This window comes from Antrostomus carolinensis, unplaced genomic scaffold (genome assembly GCF_000700745.2).
Source record: "Antrostomus carolinensis isolate BGI_N321 unplaced genomic scaffold, ASM70074v2 scaffold51898, whole genome shotgun sequence".
In the NCBI taxonomy this organism is placed as follows: Eukaryota; Metazoa; Chordata; class Aves; order Caprimulgiformes; family Caprimulgidae; genus Antrostomus; species Antrostomus carolinensis.
This window is the reverse complement of record NW_010333308.1, coordinates 1-20,187: the sequence shown is the minus strand read 5'-3', so window position 1 is coordinate 20,187 and position 20,187 is coordinate 1. Positions and strand designations below refer to the sequence as shown.

The 20,187-nt window shown below is 37.0% G+C and overlaps 2 protein-coding genes across 2 annotated transcripts; one reads left to right on the top strand and one right to left on the bottom strand.

Moving 5' to 3' along the window:
- The first annotated feature begins 975 nt into the window (after window positions 1-975).
- On the top strand, window positions 976-16,869 carry PHF10 (PHD finger protein 10). The gene is given in 12 exon segments (XM_010173814.2): window positions 976-1,076; window positions 1,620-1,631; window positions 1,633-1,745; window positions 2,524-2,607; window positions 3,964-4,097; window positions 4,212-4,361; window positions 5,558-5,667; window positions 7,164-7,317; window positions 9,765-9,920; window positions 14,665-14,773; window positions 15,049-15,237; window positions 16,651-16,869. Coding segments are annotated over 12 exon segments (1,350 nt in total). The 5' UTR covers window positions 976-1,023; the 3' UTR covers window positions 16,737-16,869.
- Window positions 16,870-17,819: 950 nt separating this feature from the next.
- Window positions 17,820-18,642, bottom strand: CUNH6orf120 (chromosome unknown C6orf120 homolog). Its single transcript, XM_010173813.1, has one exon. It carries the CDS (start codon window positions 18,616-18,618, stop codon window positions 18,061-18,063), a length of 558 nt encoding a protein of 185 aa, XP_010172115.1. The 5' UTR covers window positions 18,619-18,642; the 3' UTR covers window positions 17,820-18,060.
- Window positions 18,643-20,187: the final 1,545 nt, after the last annotated feature.

The following is a 20,187-nucleotide window of genomic DNA, read 5'->3' as shown; positions in this document are numbered from 1 at the left end:
TGTGACTGGTAACAATAGGTGATTCAATTGAACACTTCTACCTTCTGTCTCAGTTACAATCACGCAAGGGTGATCACTAAACACTTTGTGAGTTGTTAATGATGAGCACTAGGTAGGAGTTGTATGGTGTTATTAGACAACAAAGCAGTGAAACCACAAGAAGGCCAATGGAATCATTAGTCTGTGAGATTTTACTGAACTCTATTTTCTTCTCTATTTTTTTCACCCTTTATTCCCTTTTTTTATATAGATCTTATGAAGTCTGAATAGTGACACTTGTAAGTTAACTTCTAAATGTTCCCGTGTAATAGCTTTGTTCTGAAGATTAAATTTGTCTTCTGTCTCTGTTTCAGCTTTTTTCTTTTTTTTTTCCCTACAAAAGACAAGTCTTTGCTACTTGCAATCATCATATCTTTTTGTAAACTGTATACCATTCCTTTTATTTTAACAGTTTGTCCATAAACTCCTGTGTTGCTTTTGGTAAGATTTCCCTTGCTTTTCTTAGCATCAGCTCTTAGGAAGGGCTTGGTGTTTGTGCTCTGCCCTTGCTGTTGCTTTTGAGAGCTGGCCTGATTAAATGAATTAGTCTTGGCCCTGACTGTCACCAGTGAGGGAAGTTTGTAGGGTCTACAGCTGTCTGGCCGTGCTGGTGCCGTAGGTAGTTTGCATCAAGAACGATGAACTTAGTGGTCAGAGCCACAGCTCTGTTGATTCAGTGCTCCACCTACACAATCAGTGAGAAACTACCCAATTTTCCTCTGTGCCACTATGTGTCACGCAGCTGGTTTATAGAAAATAATAATTTGCTACATAAACTGTCCTGTGAGTTGTTTGTAAAGAATGCCATTAAATGGCTCAGTAGTTCAGGTATATTTAAACTGTGGATTGCCTTGCAATATTTTTTGGTGTTTTACATTATTTGTGGAATACTCTCAATTTTTAAAATATTTATCTTCATTTTCATTTCAGGATGACACAGAAGAAAATTCCAATGACAGCAGCCAGCCATCCAAAAGACGACGTATGGGTTCAGGGGACAGTTCTCGGAGCTGTGAAACTTCTAGTCAGGACCTTGGGTAATACAATTTTTTACAATTCACTTATTTATTGCTAATCTTATTGTATTGTTTGATATGCTTAAGCTCCTCTTTCTTTGCTTTTGTATTCTTTACGTATCTTTCTGAATTGAGGCAGTGTCCTGTGAGTTGCTAGCTGTCTTTTTCTCCCAGCATATTTAAAGACACTTTATTTTAAAACAGCACAAATTGTACTGCGTCTAATTTTACATTCAGAAGCACAGCTTACATGTTTTTAAAACATTACATATTTTTTGAATGAATTTTGACACTGCTTTTCTTGGTGTCCTGATCATGAATATCCCTTTCTTCATATTCTGTCCCTCAGCATACTGATGAATGCTGGTTTGGAGAAGTATATGTGAAGTGGGGTGTAAAAAAGTGACTTTGAAATGGGTTAACAGGATGCAGTTTTCTAAAGTGCTTGTCTGACTTCATAGATGTTGTTCATAGGCATATAAATAGGAATTATTGAATTTCTAGAAATGTAAGTATCCCTCTTAAGGATTCTTTAATTTGTTCTAACGTTGTTCTTATACTTAGATACAGCTACTTTTGAAAACTTGATAGAATACAAGTGGCCACCGGATGAAACAGGAGAATACTATATGCTTCAGGAGCAAGTCAGTGAATATTTGGGTGTGACTTCCTTTAAAAGAAAATATCCAGGTATTTATTTTTAAAGTTTTTCTTCTAAAAATCTTTGTACATTTTGGATGTAATCTGTGTCTCTTTGACTATAGCATGAGCCAACTGATTAAAAAAAGACCCTGACAAAGGCAGGCCTGAATTGTGTGTGTTGTACCTTTTATTTTTGTTACTGGCATGTTGAAAATGCATACTGTGGTTTTCAGAGGAACTTAATACTTACTGAAAATCTGTAAACAGGTCTGATTTGGGGGTTAGATCAGCAAGTATCTTTTGAAAACCAAACTCAATTTTATTTTTAAATATTTTGTTGGTGATTTCTTGCTATATAGCTTTATCTCTATATTCTGTTTTCTGCATTGTGGCAACATTTCTACACTGTGGAAAAATTTAAAAAAATTAATTGGTCAGTTCTAGGATTTGAGCCTTCGTTATTCAGAATTGCCAAATCTGGTTCTTCTGTCATGGAATTTATTTTAAAAGGCATACTAAGAGAAAAAAGAAAACAAGAATGTACCTTCAGTGCTTGATAGTGTTTCCTGCATCCTAAGCTCATATGTCAGGTTTCTTCAGAGTAAATCATAACCACAGGCAGGGTCCTGAGAAAAATTGACCATGTGCCTACAGTGTATATTAAATTTAAAATTAACTCATAAAATTAATTGTGTTTGTATGAATACTAGTATAATACAGACTCTCACTGCCTGGAAATAAAATTGACAAAATACTTAGACACTGTTTATGGGGGAGTTTGAGTAACCATGCACATTTTTATTACTGTTTTTTGTTTTCTTTGGAGATTTAGAAAGACGAGATCTATCTCACAAGGAGAAGCTCTACCTCAGAGAACTAAATGTTATCACAGAGACTCAGTGCACGCTAGGTAAGAAAACAAATTGTTAGATTCCTTGTCGTGGTATTAAAAATATGACACGCAGAAAATGTGATTCAGTTTGGTAGAGAAGAAATGCATCACTCCTCAACTGAAAATGTAAATTCTGAAATGAAAACTGGTTCATTACTCATTTGTGTAATTTGGCCGTGAGGTATCAGTATTCCAGATTTATTATAAAAAAAATAATTTTTGATCTCTTCTAATTACTGAGCAAAATCCCTTCTATGTTGAAAATTAACTTTTAGAACCTTCTTCTCCTAGGAAAGACAGCACCATAATTTTTCAAATTAAAAAGTACATCAGTCTTGTTTTGCTGAGTTGATTGGAACTCAGCAAACATGAGTGTGTCTTAGACGGTTCAGCTTATGTGTTAGAAGGGTGTGTATGAAAGCACTTTAATGTACTTGAGATGGAATGATGTCATTGATGCGGCTTATATTGAAAGAGCCTGAAGTATTTTTTTCTTCCTCTACTAATACATGTGACTTGGAGCATGTTAGAGATTAAATGGTGCCTGTCGTGGATGTGTGCAAATGTAATGTAATTTTATATACTAACTGTCTTTGATGCATCACTGTTATTTCTCACTTGCGAGCTCTCTTGATTTTTATTTTTTTTTAGATTTAAATATACGTGAGAGTATCTAATTTTTATCAGTAGAAGCAAAATGCTATATTCTGCCTCATATGTCCAGTAAAGATGTGTGCTGAATTAGCTATCCCTATTTTTTGAGGTTATTTTTATAATCAGTGTGTCCTGGTAGTAACATAAGTTAACCTGCATTTTGTTGTCAGTGGTTGGAGATCAGTTGTGCTGTATCCTTTAAAGGAGGAGTTCTGCATTGCAGCTGCAAACTGAGGCATTCTGACCTCTGAACTTCACGTGCTTTCGTTGGGAGTCAGGAGTCTGTGTGCAGTTTTGCTGCTCTGAATTGCCCTCACAGTGATTGTTCCTTGATTTCTAGAGAGAGGTTAGTAAACCTCATAATTTCAGTTAAAATTCCACAAGTTAATGAAACTCACTTCACCAACTTTGGAAACTGAAACTAACAGTTCACCAGGTCCTACTTAGAACAAAGGTTCTGCCTCTCAGAGGAGTTTAGTAGGTGGCTGAGTAGCTGTAAGCAAGAAAAATAAGCCTTACCTCCTTGGGTAGAAGCAAACTCCTGATCAGCCTTGAAGGCTAAACTGCACGAGTTCACTCCTGCTTGGGAGAGAAAGAAGCATTGTGCACAGCAGGTTGTTGTCTTTAGCTGCTTCATAGCTTGAGTTGATCATTATAGGATATAAATAACGTACAGCAAGTTTTGCCAGATAGCATCATTATTGCTTTTATCTATTTTAGGTCTAACAGCTTTGCGTAGTGATGAAGTAATTGATCTTATGATTAAAGAATACCCTGCCAAACATGCTGAGTATTCTGTTATACTGCAAGAGAAAGAACGTCAGCGAATAACAGATCATTATAAAGAGTACTCTGTAAGTAACTGGCATATAAGTGAACCAGATCTGTAACATGTGGAGTGTAAGAAAAGGCTGTTCTCAAACTGATAGTGAAATGTATGTGATTTAATATAATTATTTTTATTCCAGCAAATGCAGCAGCAGAACACACAGAAAGTAGAAGCCAGTAAAGTTCCAGAATATATTAAGAAAGCTGCCAAGAAAGCTGCAGAATTCAACAGCAACTTAAACCGAGAACGGATGGAAGAAAGAAGAGCCTATTTTGATTTACAGACACATGTAGGCAGATTTAAATTTCTTATCGATGTCAGTAGGGATCTCCTTGCTTGTTTTAGTAAAGGTGGTTTTAGTACCATTTTAACCAGTTTATTATCAAGGGTTTTGATTGGTCTTGTTTCAGTCATGTAGGGACTTCAACAGTTTTGCTGTTAGATGGGAAATACTGTTAAAAGTAATAATCTCAAATATATTTAGTGTGAAAACTCTTGTTTTTTTTTTTTTTTTTAACTTGAACATACTTGCTGTAGGAAGCTTTAAAAATTTCAGTGTTACTATGTTGTCATGTCTTTAATCTGCTAAGAGGGAAGTTTAGGTTACTGAGAAGCTTCTGTTTCTATTGTATCATTTAAATGGCTAATTAGTTGTTGGAACACCTCCAAAATTTTGTCTGAACAATACCTAGAGTAAAAAATACTTATTCTCTAAAGGAGTGCTGCCTGTCGATGTTGTGCCCTTGTTTTTGTTAGGTGTTATATTATTTTTGTATTGGATATATTTCATGCTTCTGAAATAGTGCCTGATTTAAAAAAAAAAAAAAAGCTGTCATTTTTAAGCAGGTCAAGACAGTAAAGCAAAAATTTTCTCTATGCAAATTGTTACGTGGCAGTCTGTTACAGAAAGTTTACATTTTTCTGGTACTGACCCACGTTAGAGACAAGATAGTAGATAATTAGTTTTATTTAATTCTAAGGGAAAGGCGGCTCCTGTGTAAGCTTTTTTTTCTGTATGTTTGTATTATTAATAGTATTTTTTTATAGTACAGTCTGTTTTCAGAATTAGGTGGACATGTTCTTGCTACCCTCTACCAAGATGGACCATCAATGATAATTCATGCAAAAGATGCCAGTCACAAAAGTTAATGTTTACTGTTTCAATTGTTAGATTTTAATTTTTAAATAATTTTACATAATATGCTGTTAGAAGTAGTTTTACCTAATATTAATTCAGTTCACTAGATACTTAGTGATTGGGCTAATCACTAATTAATATTATTTCATGAGTGGGATTGCTTACTGCTTTAATGAATTGGATTGGAAGATTCCATTAATGAATGGAAGAACTCGGGTAGCTGTTCCAACTTGATAAAACTGGCTAGTTAAAAAATAATTGGGGGGAGGGGGGATGTAGATGGTGAGGAAGGTTCAAGAGTTTGTATGTGAAACACAAACATCATTGTTTTGTATTAAACAATACAGATTATCCAGGTGCCTCAAGGAAAATACAAAATCTTGCCTACAGAGAGAACAAAGGTTAGTCCTTATCCAGTGGCTCTCATACCCGGTCAGTTCCAGGAGTACTACAAAAGGTATTTTAAAAGTGTCATAACTGCCAATTCTGTTGCACTCATCTATTTTCTCTCCATCTTGCAGGTGGAAAACATTTCAGTTGTAAGGTTTTGAATTAATTTTATGTTTGAGACAGTTGGTAGTCTAATAGGTGCATAGCGAGACAGCTTTTGTCAACAAAGCAGTACTGGCTGCAAGAATACTGTCTCTGCTGATGTATCGCAGTGCCTGAGATTTGACCTGCTCAGATGTTTACTGTGGTAAAAAGAGACATTGATTTCACTCCTGCCACCCTCATGTGTTTACTTATCATCTGTCTCTGCATGTGTGCTAAGATTAATGTTGCTATATCAAAATGCTGTAATGCTGGCTTGCGATCACATGTTTTCCGTGTGACAGTCTTACTGTCCTTTTTTCAATTTTTAGAAAGTTTTAAATTTAAATTAAAAAATTGATTGGTCTTGTGGCTTAAGTTTAATGTTGGATTTGTAAGTATTGCTAGTTGGATCTTTATATTTAATGAAAAATGTGTACTTGACTGTTTACACTCATTTAAGACTACCTGGTGGCATGCTCCCATTTGACAGATACCAACTGATTTGAAAATTGTTTCCTGAGTCTTACCATCTGTAAAACAGAAATGTGCTCATACATGCACAACTTTTTTTTAGAGAAGCTTTGTATCTGCATATGCCTTGCTCATTCCAGTGTGTGTGCATACAGCCCACTCCAAATTTGCATGTTACAGGACTTTCTTGAAGGAATTAAATTTCATTCAGTTAATTGAATTAAAAATACTAGATACCGTGTTTATTTTTGCACTTACAAGCTGCAAGTGAAACTACTTATCCTTCTTAATGAAGGACAGAGCCTTTCAATATGCATCAAAATAATATCCTACTCTTTACAATGCTTGTCCTTAATAGTAAGAGGACTTTAACTTTTTTCTTAGTATTTAAAGTTTTAAAAGGGGTGGATTATACATGTTAAGCTATATCTGACTATAAGTAATGTGATTAGATCTTCACATTCTTCTGAAATTATATATTAATATGCATTTTTTTTCTCCTTCAGTAATCAAGTAACTCAGACATATAGCTATATTCTTTGCTTTGTACCCTAGCTGGCTGTGTGCCCTGGGTTAGAATTGTGCACAAGCTATGTGGGCACTGTACATTTATAAACAAAGTGTGTAGTCTGTTGGGCATGTTAACAGGGATTGGTTAAAAGTTTTTAGGGGTTCTGTGGCCTCTTGTGATTATGTAGGTTTGGAACACTGCAAATACACTCTTCCTGTGTTCCACAAATAGCTGCTATACAAAGAAAACAAGCACTATATTGTGTCCTATTTGGGAGGAGATATTAGTAGATTTCCTATGCATTCAGAACTGCGTGTTCCTGAAAACAGGGAACTTTTTTTACTTTCTCGTTGAGGTCTTCGTATGCTGTGACTTAATATTTATGCATAAAGTACACATGAAATTATTTTATTTATTTTTTTATTTTTTAACTTTAGATACTCTCCAGATGAACTTCGTTACTTGCCATTAAACACGGCTCTTTATGAACCTCCCCTGGATCCAGAGCTGCCTGCATTAGACAGTGATGGAGATTCAGATGACGCAGAGGAAGGGCGAGGTGATGAAAAGCGGAAAACCAAAGGCAATTCGGTGAGGCAAATTGAAAGTATTCTTCAACAAAAGAATCCTTTCCCTTCACTTTTGTTAGTTTCAGTAGTTTCTTAGTAGAATGATTGTTTACAAGATGAAGGAGAATCATCAACCAAAAGTGTACTCCCTTTTTTTTAGTACTTCTCTTTATTTTGTAACATTTCTCCCCAGCTTTCTGTTTTGATCCATTTTTAAAGTAAATCAAACAAATAGTTGAAATGTTAGGCTTTTTCTTCTTTCTTCCTGAAGAGACCTTGGAGAATCTTCCCAACTGCAGCTCTTTGTTATGCCCTTTTCCCCGAGGGCAAGTCGCTAGTGTTGCTGAGAGGAATCAACACTGTGGTTCAGGTCACAGTGTATTTTGCTATTACAGTCACACAGACTCTGTCACGAAAGCAAGGGTATTGATAGCCTGATAACTTTTTCTTCTTGCAACGTAGGAGCAGGAAGTAGTGCAGAAACAGTTACTTTAATCCAATTTAAAGAGAAGATAAAAAGCACTGGTTTTTTTTTTACTTTACAATACATCTTTAAAAAGATGTTTATGTTCTATTTATGCAAACACAAAATGAACTGTTACTGGAGGTTAAGGGAAACTTTCACATACCTAATAGTGTTTTAAGTGTTTAAGAGCAGCTGAACTTCAGATGAGCTGCCTGAGTACAACTGAACCATTGGTATATCGGTGTTGTTAGTATGTTGGTGACAATCACTTTCCAGAAGTTTAAACCTAGTTCAGTTGACAAACGTGTTAGATGGTGGGTCTATATAATGGTAAATTTCACCACATAAACATTTAATTTTTTTGAATATTAATAAGATGTAACTGAAGAAGAAAGGAAGGGGTCGACTTTTAGGCTAACAAGGGAGAGAGAGCTGTTAATATACCCTTTCTGCTTGTGTTTTTTGGAGAAAAATAAATTCATATAAACTTAGCATGCTAAATGTCAACTCAAAATTTTGGTTCAATCACACTCCAGCATTTTTACAGTTGGTCTTTAACCATTTCTTCCCAGTTCCCTTTTCCACTGACTTCCATTCCCTTTAATGGCAAAGAAAAGTAACTGGACCGAGCAGACTATCCATTCATTTTTCACAGAAGTTCAGAAGTCTTTTTGGTGACAGAATGGAGAACTTCTCAGATTCAGAGAACTTCTCAGATTCCCAGGCAGTAACACCAGAAAAAATGTCCTTGTGTTGGAAGAGTGTTGGGAAAATTTAAAATGAGATTCCTGTGAAGCGGATTTGACTGTGGGAGCAGGGATTCTTTGCTGGTCATTGGGACATATTGTTCAGGAAAAATATCTGTTGGAACACAGAGATGGGCAGTTGTCAGGCCTCTTTTCCTGATTTTTGGGCTACCTACCATTCGTCAGATCTCCCTGGTGAGTCCTACAATATGCTTCATGCTTTTTCCTTTTTCACTCTCCCCATTGTTGGAGGCAGGTAGCAATTTTCATCTTGAGTGTTTTAAGGAGCCTGTCCTGAATAACCCTTCCCCTAAAATAATGGTGAAACATACAATTTCTTGTTGCTATATAGTTTGCTGTGCTTTTGTGTTATATTCCTCCTTTTGCCCTGTTTTTGTTTTATCTGTTTTGGTTTCAGGCTCTGGGGCATAGGCCGATTACTATTATGTTTGTTCAGAGTGCCTTTTACTGTAGGGCACCATTGTTATTTGGCCTTTTGTTTTTTATTGTAATAAATATGATTAATCATATTCCTTTCTTCTGGAGCTTTTTGGAGGCCTTTATTAACACTTTTCTGAGAAAAATCTTGTGCTGCTGCTCTTAATTATGCTTACATTGATCTCTCACCCTCTTTGAGCCTCTTCCATTCTTTCTTGCCTCCCCATTCCTCAAAAAAAAAAAAAAAAGAAAAAAAAAAAAGCTTTAACTGTATCATAAATTCTGTTGTTTTGTTCTGGTATTAAATACTGAAGTGTGTTTTGCCTTTGATGGCATTCCTCTGCTGCAATCCAAATGAAAGATTTAAATTGCTCCTGGTGAAAACAGTAGATGAGGGTGGCAGAAAAAACCTTCACATGTTTAATTCAAGGCAGTGCTGTTTGGTAGTACACTTTAAATGCACAGCAAGGGCACTTTTAACTTTTTGCTGGCCCTTTACTTTGTAAACACCATCTTACAAATAGTGGATTTCTTACTGACTTTTGAAGGAAAATGGTTCAAAGAATTACACTGTTATGCTCCCTACTCTTGTATCAAGACCAACTGGAAAACATGACTGCTGTTGCTGCTGCCAGTCTGCTAGCATGAGAAATAATAGATAGTGAAGATTATGAACAGAAGTGTTACAGATTGTGGTGTACCTCATGCTTTTGCAGAAGGAAAGATGTGTCCTTCTCTTACTTACGTTGGCTCTGAGGGGCATAGGAAAGATTGTCTATCAAAAAAATAAAAAATATAGCTATGGTATTTTTATTATAGGACAATTCGTCTGGCAATGTATCTGAAGGTGATTGCGCCACAGACAACCAGGAGGATTCTTTTCAGGGAAGACAAAAAACAAGAGACAAAAGTGCTACTCCAAGAAAAGATGGTTCCAAACGTTCTGTATTATCCAAATCAGTTCCTGGGTACAAGGTAGAAGAAAAAAGCCCCTGACTGAACTTCTTTACTGACCAGCCTCTCCCTGAAATACCTATTTTTTTTCAGTAATATGGAACTTCTGCTTGCTGTACTTGACTAGCTGCTCTCCTGTTGTGTGCTCCATCTGTTTGCTTCCTTATTTCCTTTTTTGCTTTTATTTCATGTGGGGCTTTCCTTTACCTTAGCTATACAGTGGCCTCTGCTTCTGTTAACTTCTCAGATTCCCAGGCAGTGACACCAGAAAAATCCATTGTGGATTTATCATTGGAACTCTGCATCTTTCTGTCTGCCTTACCACAGCAGTCAGAGTTACTTGCCAGTTTATAACTAGCATTCAGTATGCGTTTGGTTTTTTTTCCTGCTGTTTAGTATGGCAGCATATCAAGAGATCAGTGCTGTGAAGTGCAGCTATGCGGCTGAACATATGGTTATGACTTTCATTTTAAATAGTCTTTCATCCTGAGGTATAATAATGTATAGGATGGAAGGCAAGAAGCTTACTACAGTTGTGTGGGCAACACTACGTAACCACTTTAACAGTATATGGAAAATAAATAGCTTTTTATATGTAGTTCATAATATGTAGAAACTTTTGTGGGCAATATGCTTTTATCCAAGCTAAAAACTTGATGACGTTGTTAAGACATTTCAGCTGTCAAGCAGTGATTGCCAAACCTAAGACCCAAATCATCAGTATTACTGTATAATAATTTCAAAAATTAAGATAAAAATACTTTTTAGAAGAAATGGGAATTGACATGCATTATTGATGTGTTATTATTCTGCATACTAAGAGAGGATCCGAATATGATGTAACACTTTTAAAGCACATTATTGCCTAATCCTGTTCCACTGAAAGGAATGGGAATTTTCCATTGACTTAGGTGGGAGCAGGAATAGACCCATCAAGGGGGAAAACACTACATTAAGATAAGGCTTAGCATTTAGTAATCAGGAATGCTCGTTAAGAGGGGTTGTGGAAAAAAGAACCTTTTTGTCAGTGACAAGGTCGCAGATATTGACAAACTGTCTCAGCAAAAATGAGCTGTTGATGGCTTGTATTTTATATTCATAAATATTTACTATCTGTATTTACCAAGTTAAGAGTAAATAAACTACAATTTATCTTAAGAAGCTAATTTCCAGCAAGAATTTGACAGCTTTGATAAATTTTCTTTACATACAGTATCTGTACAAGTCCATAACAGATAGCAAGCTCCAGTTGCATTTTCTCTTTTCAGGAATTTATTAAGAAATATGCAAAATACGGAGATTTAGACTGTGATACCATATGTATATTTTTTATATGTAACTTTGCAAATTGTTGTAGACTCAGAATGCATACCAATATTCCCATGAACATGAAATCCAAAGTTGCAGCTTGAAATTTATTTTTTTTTTTAGCTTTTTTTAACTTTAGTTTGTGTGACGCTGATTTGAGTTTCCCTGAGCTGTGAGATGCCTGAGTGTTTGATTAGTCCAATCTATTTAATGGCCTTATGAATGCATAGGGAGAGGACTGATGTAGCAGAACTTTCTGCAAAGTTCTGAACTTCTAATTGTAGAAGGGTAATGGTAGAATACAGCATTGCATTTTGAAAATGAATATGAAAATAGCAATTACCTACTGGTTCAGAATCACCGACTGTGTTAGTAACGAGGAATTACTTGCAGTGTCAGCGTACCCTGCCTGCATCAGCCCATCGGGCTGCTGGTAACTCAGATGTGGTGGTGATGCGTTGGGACGGTGAGCGGAGGCTTTCTCGTTTGTGGGAATGTTTAAATGCTTTCAGTAAACCCAATTCACATGAGCTGTTTTAACTGGTAAGACAGAAAGATTCTTGTTTGTTAGTCTATAAAAGCACCAGATAATGATAAATCGTGTGTGCCTGAATGTTAAGGCACTTACAGCTGAATACTTAACTGATTTAAAATGCTGTCCCTGTGAATTCTAAATCTTTGTAATACTTTTGGTCTGTATTGTTCTCTAATATTTGACTATTTTTGTAGGACAGTAATCTTTTGGTTGCATGTAGTTAAAATTGAAGGATAATTGCTGTGGCATCAACATGCAAATGTATAGTTATAGCCACATTATGAGAGTATTGCAGGATTCACACATTTCCACTGAGTTATTTTTGAGTAAAAGAAATAATGTATTTTATATGGAGCCATTTTTATTGTCAGTTCTTTAACAAAGAACGGTTAGCGTGTGTTTTACATTTTGTCATGTTACAAGTAGTGAGTCTTTATTGCTGCAGGACTGGCTACTACAATTGCACACACAGGGTACTGTTAAAAGTACAGGAGATTTTTTGCACATAAAACTGAAATGTATTGAGATTATTGATATTTTACAACACTTCTGTTTCGGGTCACTGTATATGAAAATGGAACGCTCTGCATTCAGAATAGGACCTTATAAAAATGGTGTAGTTTGAATGCTTACTTTGAGAGCTGCAGCACAGCAGCATGGAAGTGAAAACTTACAGAGCAGGCAGTCATCATTTTGACCCTGCATTCATTTTCGCTCCCTTCCTCATCCCAGTAAGACGAGGACATAGAAAGCAAAATTTACTCTAATCGGATGGAATATGATGACTTCCCATTTGGATTTCATAGACATTATTCATAGCATTTCTAAAAGCCATTTATGGGTTTAGAAATGTGAATAGTGTTGCATTTTTAATTTTTTTTTTCATTTTTGTAAAAATACTTCCGTACTGTTGGAACTTTATTATTAATAGGCTGTAATTCTCACCCCCACAACGTGCATGATTTCCAATGAACACAATTTACTGAAGAAAGAACAGATGGAAGCATTGTTAATAAATGCATCTCTATCAGTGTTTAGCTTTAGAATTATGTGTATCAGAGTGTTAACTGTACCTACCCTGACGCAGGTACAGTGACCGAAAAGTAGCTCACTTTAGTTTTGCTGGAGTACAAGGGAGTACGCTACTGTATATTAAAGGCAGTAAAATACAAATCTGTAACAAATAGAAGCTGATTAGAAAAGTGCACTTGCTATTCTAGAAAGGCTTGGTTTACTTAGAAATAGGTGAAAGCCCAATTAAAAAAAATTAGAATATAGCCTAAACAACAGAAGGGTAAATGCTGCAACACTGACGAGGTTTAAGCATGTGCCACTTTTGTTGGGAGGAGCAGGGTATAAAGGTATACATGTAGGACACATAGTATAGTTAACAGTAAAAGAGTTTATGTGTGGTTTTGCTTCCATTATATTTATTATTTTGTAGAGACATTTGTGAATGTTAGACTTCTTTTATTGTTTTATTATATTTATGTATAAAACAGGTTGACTCTGTTTTTTTTAAAATAAATAAGCAAAAAAAGTCTGAATGAATGCCTCTGTCATCTTTTGAAGGAAGTTACCCATAAACATCTGGTATGGTGTTTTGTTTTCTTAAATAAAACTCGTTAGACCAGACAATTTGAAGCAGATTGTAGCCATTTTAACTTAAAAAGCATATTGAAAACTTCATAAATCTTAAAGCAATGTGTCCTGACTACTTAAAAATGAGTCAAGATATTAATTACCTTGCTAGGTACCAGAAAAAACTGGCTGGAGAAATAGACACACTTAAAGATAAGTTGTATTGCAAAAGATCTTGGTAATATTTTTTTTTTTCATATATATATATTTCTGTTTTCACTTTTTAAATTTATTTTTAAAATTAAACTTCATTCTTCTCCCTCCCCACATGTGGCTGGTAGTTGACTGGAACTCTCCTTGCTTACTGACAAGCTGTTTAGTTCCTTAGAGAACAGGATATGCCTCGAACTCCCTCTACTAGCTGCGTCTTTGCAGCAACATTTTTTTCAAAACTCTGGCACTAGTCCATTTAACATCAGTGAGTACTGTATTAATTTTAAACCCTATTTCTCACTAATTTCATTTTGCAGTCATCAAAGCTCAACAATGTAACCACTGAAATTCGTAATGCCTTACTTCTTCCTTGGTCCTCATCAGGATAAAACTGTTGGTGTATCTCTAGGGTTGGGACACAGCATACATACACCACTGTTACTCGCTGTAACAGCTGGCTGTTTCTCTCTTACCTTCTAAATGGATCTTATGGGCCCAAATAAACTCCAGATGATCATTTAGAAAGATGATGAATGTAAAACTGAAGTTAAGTGCAAGAGTGTGTATTTCTTACAGCGATTATGACTGGATACAAGAAAGAATGGTACAACAGATAGCTGTGTACAGTATCGCTAACCAGATATTTTGAAACTAAAGATACAAAAACAAAGTTTCTTTCTTTTGTATATTTTTCCATATTTAGGGACAAATGTAATGCAAATGGAAAATTGTATTTACTTTCTTCCATGGAGAAGAAATCTGCATGGAGATTCATAAAGAAGTATTCTATATTGGGGAAAAAAAAAAAACTGAAATTTTTAATGCTATGTCACATTTAATTTATATTGAGGGCAACGTTAGCTGATGAATCCATAGGAAGAAGCGAGTACATGCTTTTGCTCCTGTTTGATTTACATATAACTCACTACGTGTGCAAATGCAAAATTTTCTGTAGTTAACCTATGGTTTTTTCCAGTGCTGCTGCTTGTCAATTATTGTCATGTTTTAAGGTTCACACATCATAACAGATAGTTCATTAATTTTAAGAGTTAAGGAGGTATATGACGTTTCCTGTTAAATCTGTAAATTCTTCTGGAATGAATTTATAGCCCTCTTCTACCCTTCCAGCCAAAGGTCATTCCAAATGCTATATGTGGAATTTGTCTGAAGGGTAAGGAGTCCAACAAGAAAGGAAAAGCTGAAGCTCTTATACATTGCTCCCAGTGTGACAACAGTGGTAAGTATCTGCACCCACTAAGCAGATTCCTAAGGGAGTTTGTTTGACAGCTCTTTTTGTGGAAATACTTAGTGTACTACACTTGCCTACCAGCAGTTCAGTTGCCTTTTCTGTCCTTCGTTAAGACTCCATCTCTATTTAGTGTGACATGTACTAGCACACTGTGGGATCTCACCAGGAGGTGAGCTAAGCTGCAGCATCTGTAAGAGCAAACAGTCTAACTAATTTTACATTTCATTTCAGACATAAAAGTAATCATACTGGTTTTAATCTAGGCCACCCTTCTTGCCTTGATATGACCCCGGAGCTTGTTGCTATGATTAAGACTTATCCTTGGCAATGTATGGAGTGTAAAACATGCATTGTATGCGGGCAGCCTCACCACGAAGAAGAAATGATGTTCTGTGACGTATGTGACCGTGGTTATCACACTTTTTGTGTGGGGCTTGATGCTATCCCTTCAGGTAATGAAGTAAGAGTTAACTGTCCCCCTCCCACCTCCTCTGAGTCCTGGGCTTCCTCTGTCAGAATTAATAGATGCATTGCTTTGGAAAAATAGTTTTAAACAAGTGTGACGGGTAGGAGTAAGAAATACTGAAAGAAAGCATTCACACTGTAGGACCCGATTTTTTAATAAGCTTTATTTCTGCATATTTGGTTGGGCACAGTTTAACCTGGCAATTCCTGTATAGGAAATATAATTGGCTTTTACAACAGAATCCAAACAGAGTCATTCAGAATTAGGTGGTTTGGTTGTTTTTTTCCCCTTTTCTACGGAATACTGAGAATAATTACCTCTTTTCATAACAGAAACCTGTAAAGAGGCTATATTGCTGCATATTGCTGGAGTATAGCTTTCACAATAATAAAGTGTTTGTGCTATTATTTCAGTATGTAATATTTGTAAACACCTTTTTAAACCCCCTTCCCACTTTTTTTCTTAAACATCAAAGCTGGAAGTGAAGTACCTAGGTGTCAGGCAGCGTGTACCTTTAAATTACCTGGTCACTTGCATCACCTGGCCAGCTCAAGGCAGTGTAAAGAAAGCTTCAGGCATATACATAACTGGTCGTACTGTTGCTTTTCATGTCATACTAAATCCGTGGTAAGTTCACGAATAAGTACCCAGTAGCTGCACGTTCTGCAGTAACAATATTCCCTGTAACTGTCGAACTTCAGATACGCTGTATATTCCTGTTTCGGGAAGTGCTGGAGCTTGATGTCACTTTAGTACAGGTTCTGTGGCCGATTTAACTTTCAGACTGTCTTAAGGACAGGATCTAAACAAAATAGTTTGTATGCTTACAAAGCTATAAAATCACCGAAGCAGCCTTTATGATTCCAGCTGTTGAAATTTAAAACAATTAAATGCTTCTCTTTGCTCAGCCCTTTGTTGTTGCCTCAGCAAATGACAGTATAAAGTCTGGTAGTGAACCCCTGCCAGCATTTTAATCTGCTGAAACAAGTGCCACAGTGGGACCCTTGTTACCTGTGGCAGAAGAACAACGTTCCTCTACTGCTGCTCATTTCTGCTCTGAGTAACTGTCCATAACCTCCAGCTGTGGTCATTCACCTGGAAATACACCTCGCAAACTCAAGCACAGTCTGTCACGCTCTTTCCTAATAACCACCTCCCTAGTACTGCTACCTCTTCTTAAAAGCTTTTACCTGTAATGAGTCTGCAAGGGAGGGTGAATTTTAGATGCTGCTTTCTATACCTTTTAGAAAAGATGCTTACATTTTAAGGAAAAGCACGGGTTGTTTACATTAAAGGAAGTACTGCAAACAGGTGAGCACTTAGAATGGCGAAAGGTGCACAACTAGAGGAGCGAGTAACAAAGGTAGTTTCCCAATAATTGATAACTTTCTTTCCTTAGGTCGCTGGATTTGTGATTGTTGTCAGAAAGACTCTCCCGTTCCCAGAAGAGGAGGAAGAAGGGGGAAAAACAGCAAGGAGGGCTAACCCCCCCCCCCAAAATTGCTATCTAAAACTTACCTGCACAAATTAAAGTGATACTTTGGTGCTATTTAACCAACCACTCTTAAGAGGAACAATACCACTTTTTTTTTTTCTTTTTACCAAATAAACTTTTAATTTTGGCTATATAATGATTTTTTTTTTGTGATACAAGTCACTAATCACAGCCTGTCAGATGTCTAGCTAGAGATAGACAAGCCAAATTCCCACTCAAAAAGACTTTCAGTAATTAAATTGTACATGCCCCATTTGTATAAAATTATAGTAACACACTTGTTTATTTCAGTGCACTCATCAGTAAGCTCTGTGAAAAGATAATTACAGAGCAATTTAAATGTACACTATTTGCATAGCAACTGGTTATTTTGAAAGACTCAACCAAAGCAAAAAATACTCCTGGAAAAACTGACTTTCAAGGAGGAGTGGGCATGACCCGACCTTCTCAAAATGCACTGCACATTCCTTTCAGCAGAGATTTTCTTTGCAAGCTAATATTTATAAAGATGTACTAAAAAAATCAATCACAAAAAGCTATAAAGGGAGGTCTAAGAAAACACCTCTTGAGTTCAAGATACTCTGTGCTGCATTGCTTTTAACAAGGACTGAAAATGTCGTATTGACAAGTAACAACAGCTGAAGGCTTACTCTCCCTGCTGTAGCAGTGAAGAAGTAACATGTACTGGATTCAGGTCATGGATTTGCAGAGGTGATGAGTGACCAGACAGACCTCTGCTTGACAGATGGCTGACATGATGTAGAGCACAAGCAGTCAAAATATAGATCATCTATCCCCTTAGGTGATTGATTGTTTTTTCCTTCCTTCACTCTAGGCTCCTCAACTTGAATACACTCAGAAGCCCCTGCTAATTAGTTTTACTGGAGATACTTGCTCAGAAAATGAGTACATTTTATTTTTAAATGTGCTCTAAATTGAGAGGGGGCACTGAAGTGCAGCACTTTATTTCACTTTTCTTTATAAAAAACAATAGAAAATACTGAATTGGAGTTGATTTTCCTAAGCACCTGTTTAAAGTGATATTAACAAGATCCCAACTCTACATCCATTTTTAAGCCCTGATCTCTGTAGAACACTGCAGATACTGTGCTTGCTGTTCATCTTACATACATACAGGGGAGGACTTAAAATATAAAATTAAATATGGCTTTTTTCCCCCCACTTCCTTTCTGGTTTAGGAAAAGTAACCTGAATACCTCTTCAGGAAACATAACAAGAGTATTCAATATTGCAGCAAGTCATTCATGTTCAGTTTCACAGGCTGAAGTGTGACTTAGTCCAATGTGTATCAATTTAAAAAAGAATTTCAAGTATTAATTTCAAGATTCCAATAAGTATGGTCCAGAAAACAGACTCCTCATCCTGAGATTCATCTTCCGTAGACTGTGAGTATTTCTGGTTGGCCTCCATCTCCTCGGGGTTGTAAGAAGCCTCGCCGAACGGATACTGTGCAACTGTTCGGTCGTAGTACACTTTCATTTCAAACTCGCTCTCCAGGTGAGAGGGGTGACCGTAAATCCCGATTCCCACGGGGCGGCGGAAGTGCGCGGGGACGTGGACAACATCTTGGCCGCAAGTTACAGACTGTAGCTCGTACTCGTCAAAGCTGGGGTGCAGAGTCATGTCAGACACATACAAGTCTGCGTCGCCTTTTAAACTCCGCATCTGAAGGACTATCTTGCCCTCGTGATTTAGTCTCAAATAGCTGTAGTTTCCTGCTCCAATCTGACCTTGAACAACATGAAGAAGAATCCATTCTTCAGGTACATCCTCTTCCTCAAAGGCATTTACCACAAATAGTACTTGAGCTGCCACAAATATTATCAGGATTCTTCTCCAGCGTGCTGCCATCGTCTTAAGTTATATTCAGACTGTTCCCGTGCCCTACTCTGTGAATAGAAAACATCATTCAGATTTTAGCATATTCCATTCCTGGAAGGAACTGATTTTTTTAATGTTTATTTTATAATTTGTTGAAATCCCCTCTAGTCTATACAAAATTAAGCAACTTCAATTAAGTATGTTCATTAACTTTTCTTCTTTTTTAATAGTAACAAAAACCATTGCTAAGATTCAGAGCTCTGTAGGATTAAAATGGTTTGAATTTCTTAAAGAAGTTCAACAGAAATTAATCAAGCAGGTGTTCTTTCATCCAGAACTGACACTAAGACTGTAGTTTCATTGTACCTGCATACATGCCAAATTTGAGATAGGCAGAAGAGATAAAACCCAATAATGATTTTAGCCTCATTTAAAAATAAATAAATAAATAAATGAAATTTAAAAAGGCTTTTGCATGCTTGAAGAAGCTTAACTTTGTATCAGATCCTTTTTGTTCTCCGATCCTCTCATCTTAACCAGAAGACAGGTGCAAATCTGAATGTATGCATGAAGCACTATGCATTCTGACTTGCACTGGGAATGGAGTTAGAAATTAAAACGAATTAACTAGTGAGATAAGACATTAATTTACTATTCTGCTGTGTGTATTGTTTCTAGGACTAAACTTGGCATATTTTCCCTGAAAAAAATGCATTTATTTTCCTAAAGATTTTTGTATTGTACAAATGTTCAGCTCTTCACAGCACTTGCTACAAAACAGAAGACTGAAGTTACTGGGCCCAGGGGGAGATGGAAAGGACTGCTGCAAGATTAAGGCTCTGAGACCTTTTCCCTCCTCGCTGCACGTTCCCAGTCAGGCAGCCTGCGTGTGCCTGCAGCTCTCCAGACCTTTGAACAGTGGCACGAAGTGTGTGTGCACAAAGAGCAAGCTCCAAGCCTTGCTGAAGGCTTCCCAAGCATGGAGCTGACTGAACTGGACATGCAAATCACGGTAGAGTACAGGAGCCACAAGTATACACACTTCCATGTTCAAGAGGAAGACTGTCAGCCCCTCATTCCTTCCATATGGACGCTACAATTATCTTAAACATGAAAGCTACCAGTAAATATTCTGTACCCCGCTAACATCAAAGCAAACTGCATGACTTCCACTGAGATGCCACTTAAACCTCAAGAGATTTTAGAGTTAAAACAGGTCTAGGGAAAAAATGTACAAATATTTCTGTAGTTCCAAGTTTCCTGCCCCAGAGGCCACAATTCTGCAAACACAGCGGAAAAGAAGGAAGCACGGCATTCGCAGAACCTGCCAGACTGACAAACCCCCCTCAACAGTGACAGAAAAAAGCCTCCTCTGCCTCTCGCCTCCCTGGATCGGGGAGCTGACTCTCTGCCACTTTTACACCGAAGCGGTGATGAAACACCGAGCGGAGGAGCAGGAAGCCCTCCACACCTGAGCAGAAAGTATCTCGGTTACCTGGGGACAAGCGCGAGCGCCCCGGCGCTGAACAGCCCCTGGACGGAGGCGACTCCCGGAGACCTTGGACAGAGCCACCAGCGCCCCTGCCCACCCCGCCGACC

Coding starts and splice junctions, on each gene's coding strand:
- CUNH6orf120 (XM_010173813.1), bottom strand. CDS start 18,618: ATGGCAGCACGCTGGAGAAGAATCCTGATAATATTTGTGGCAGCTCAA.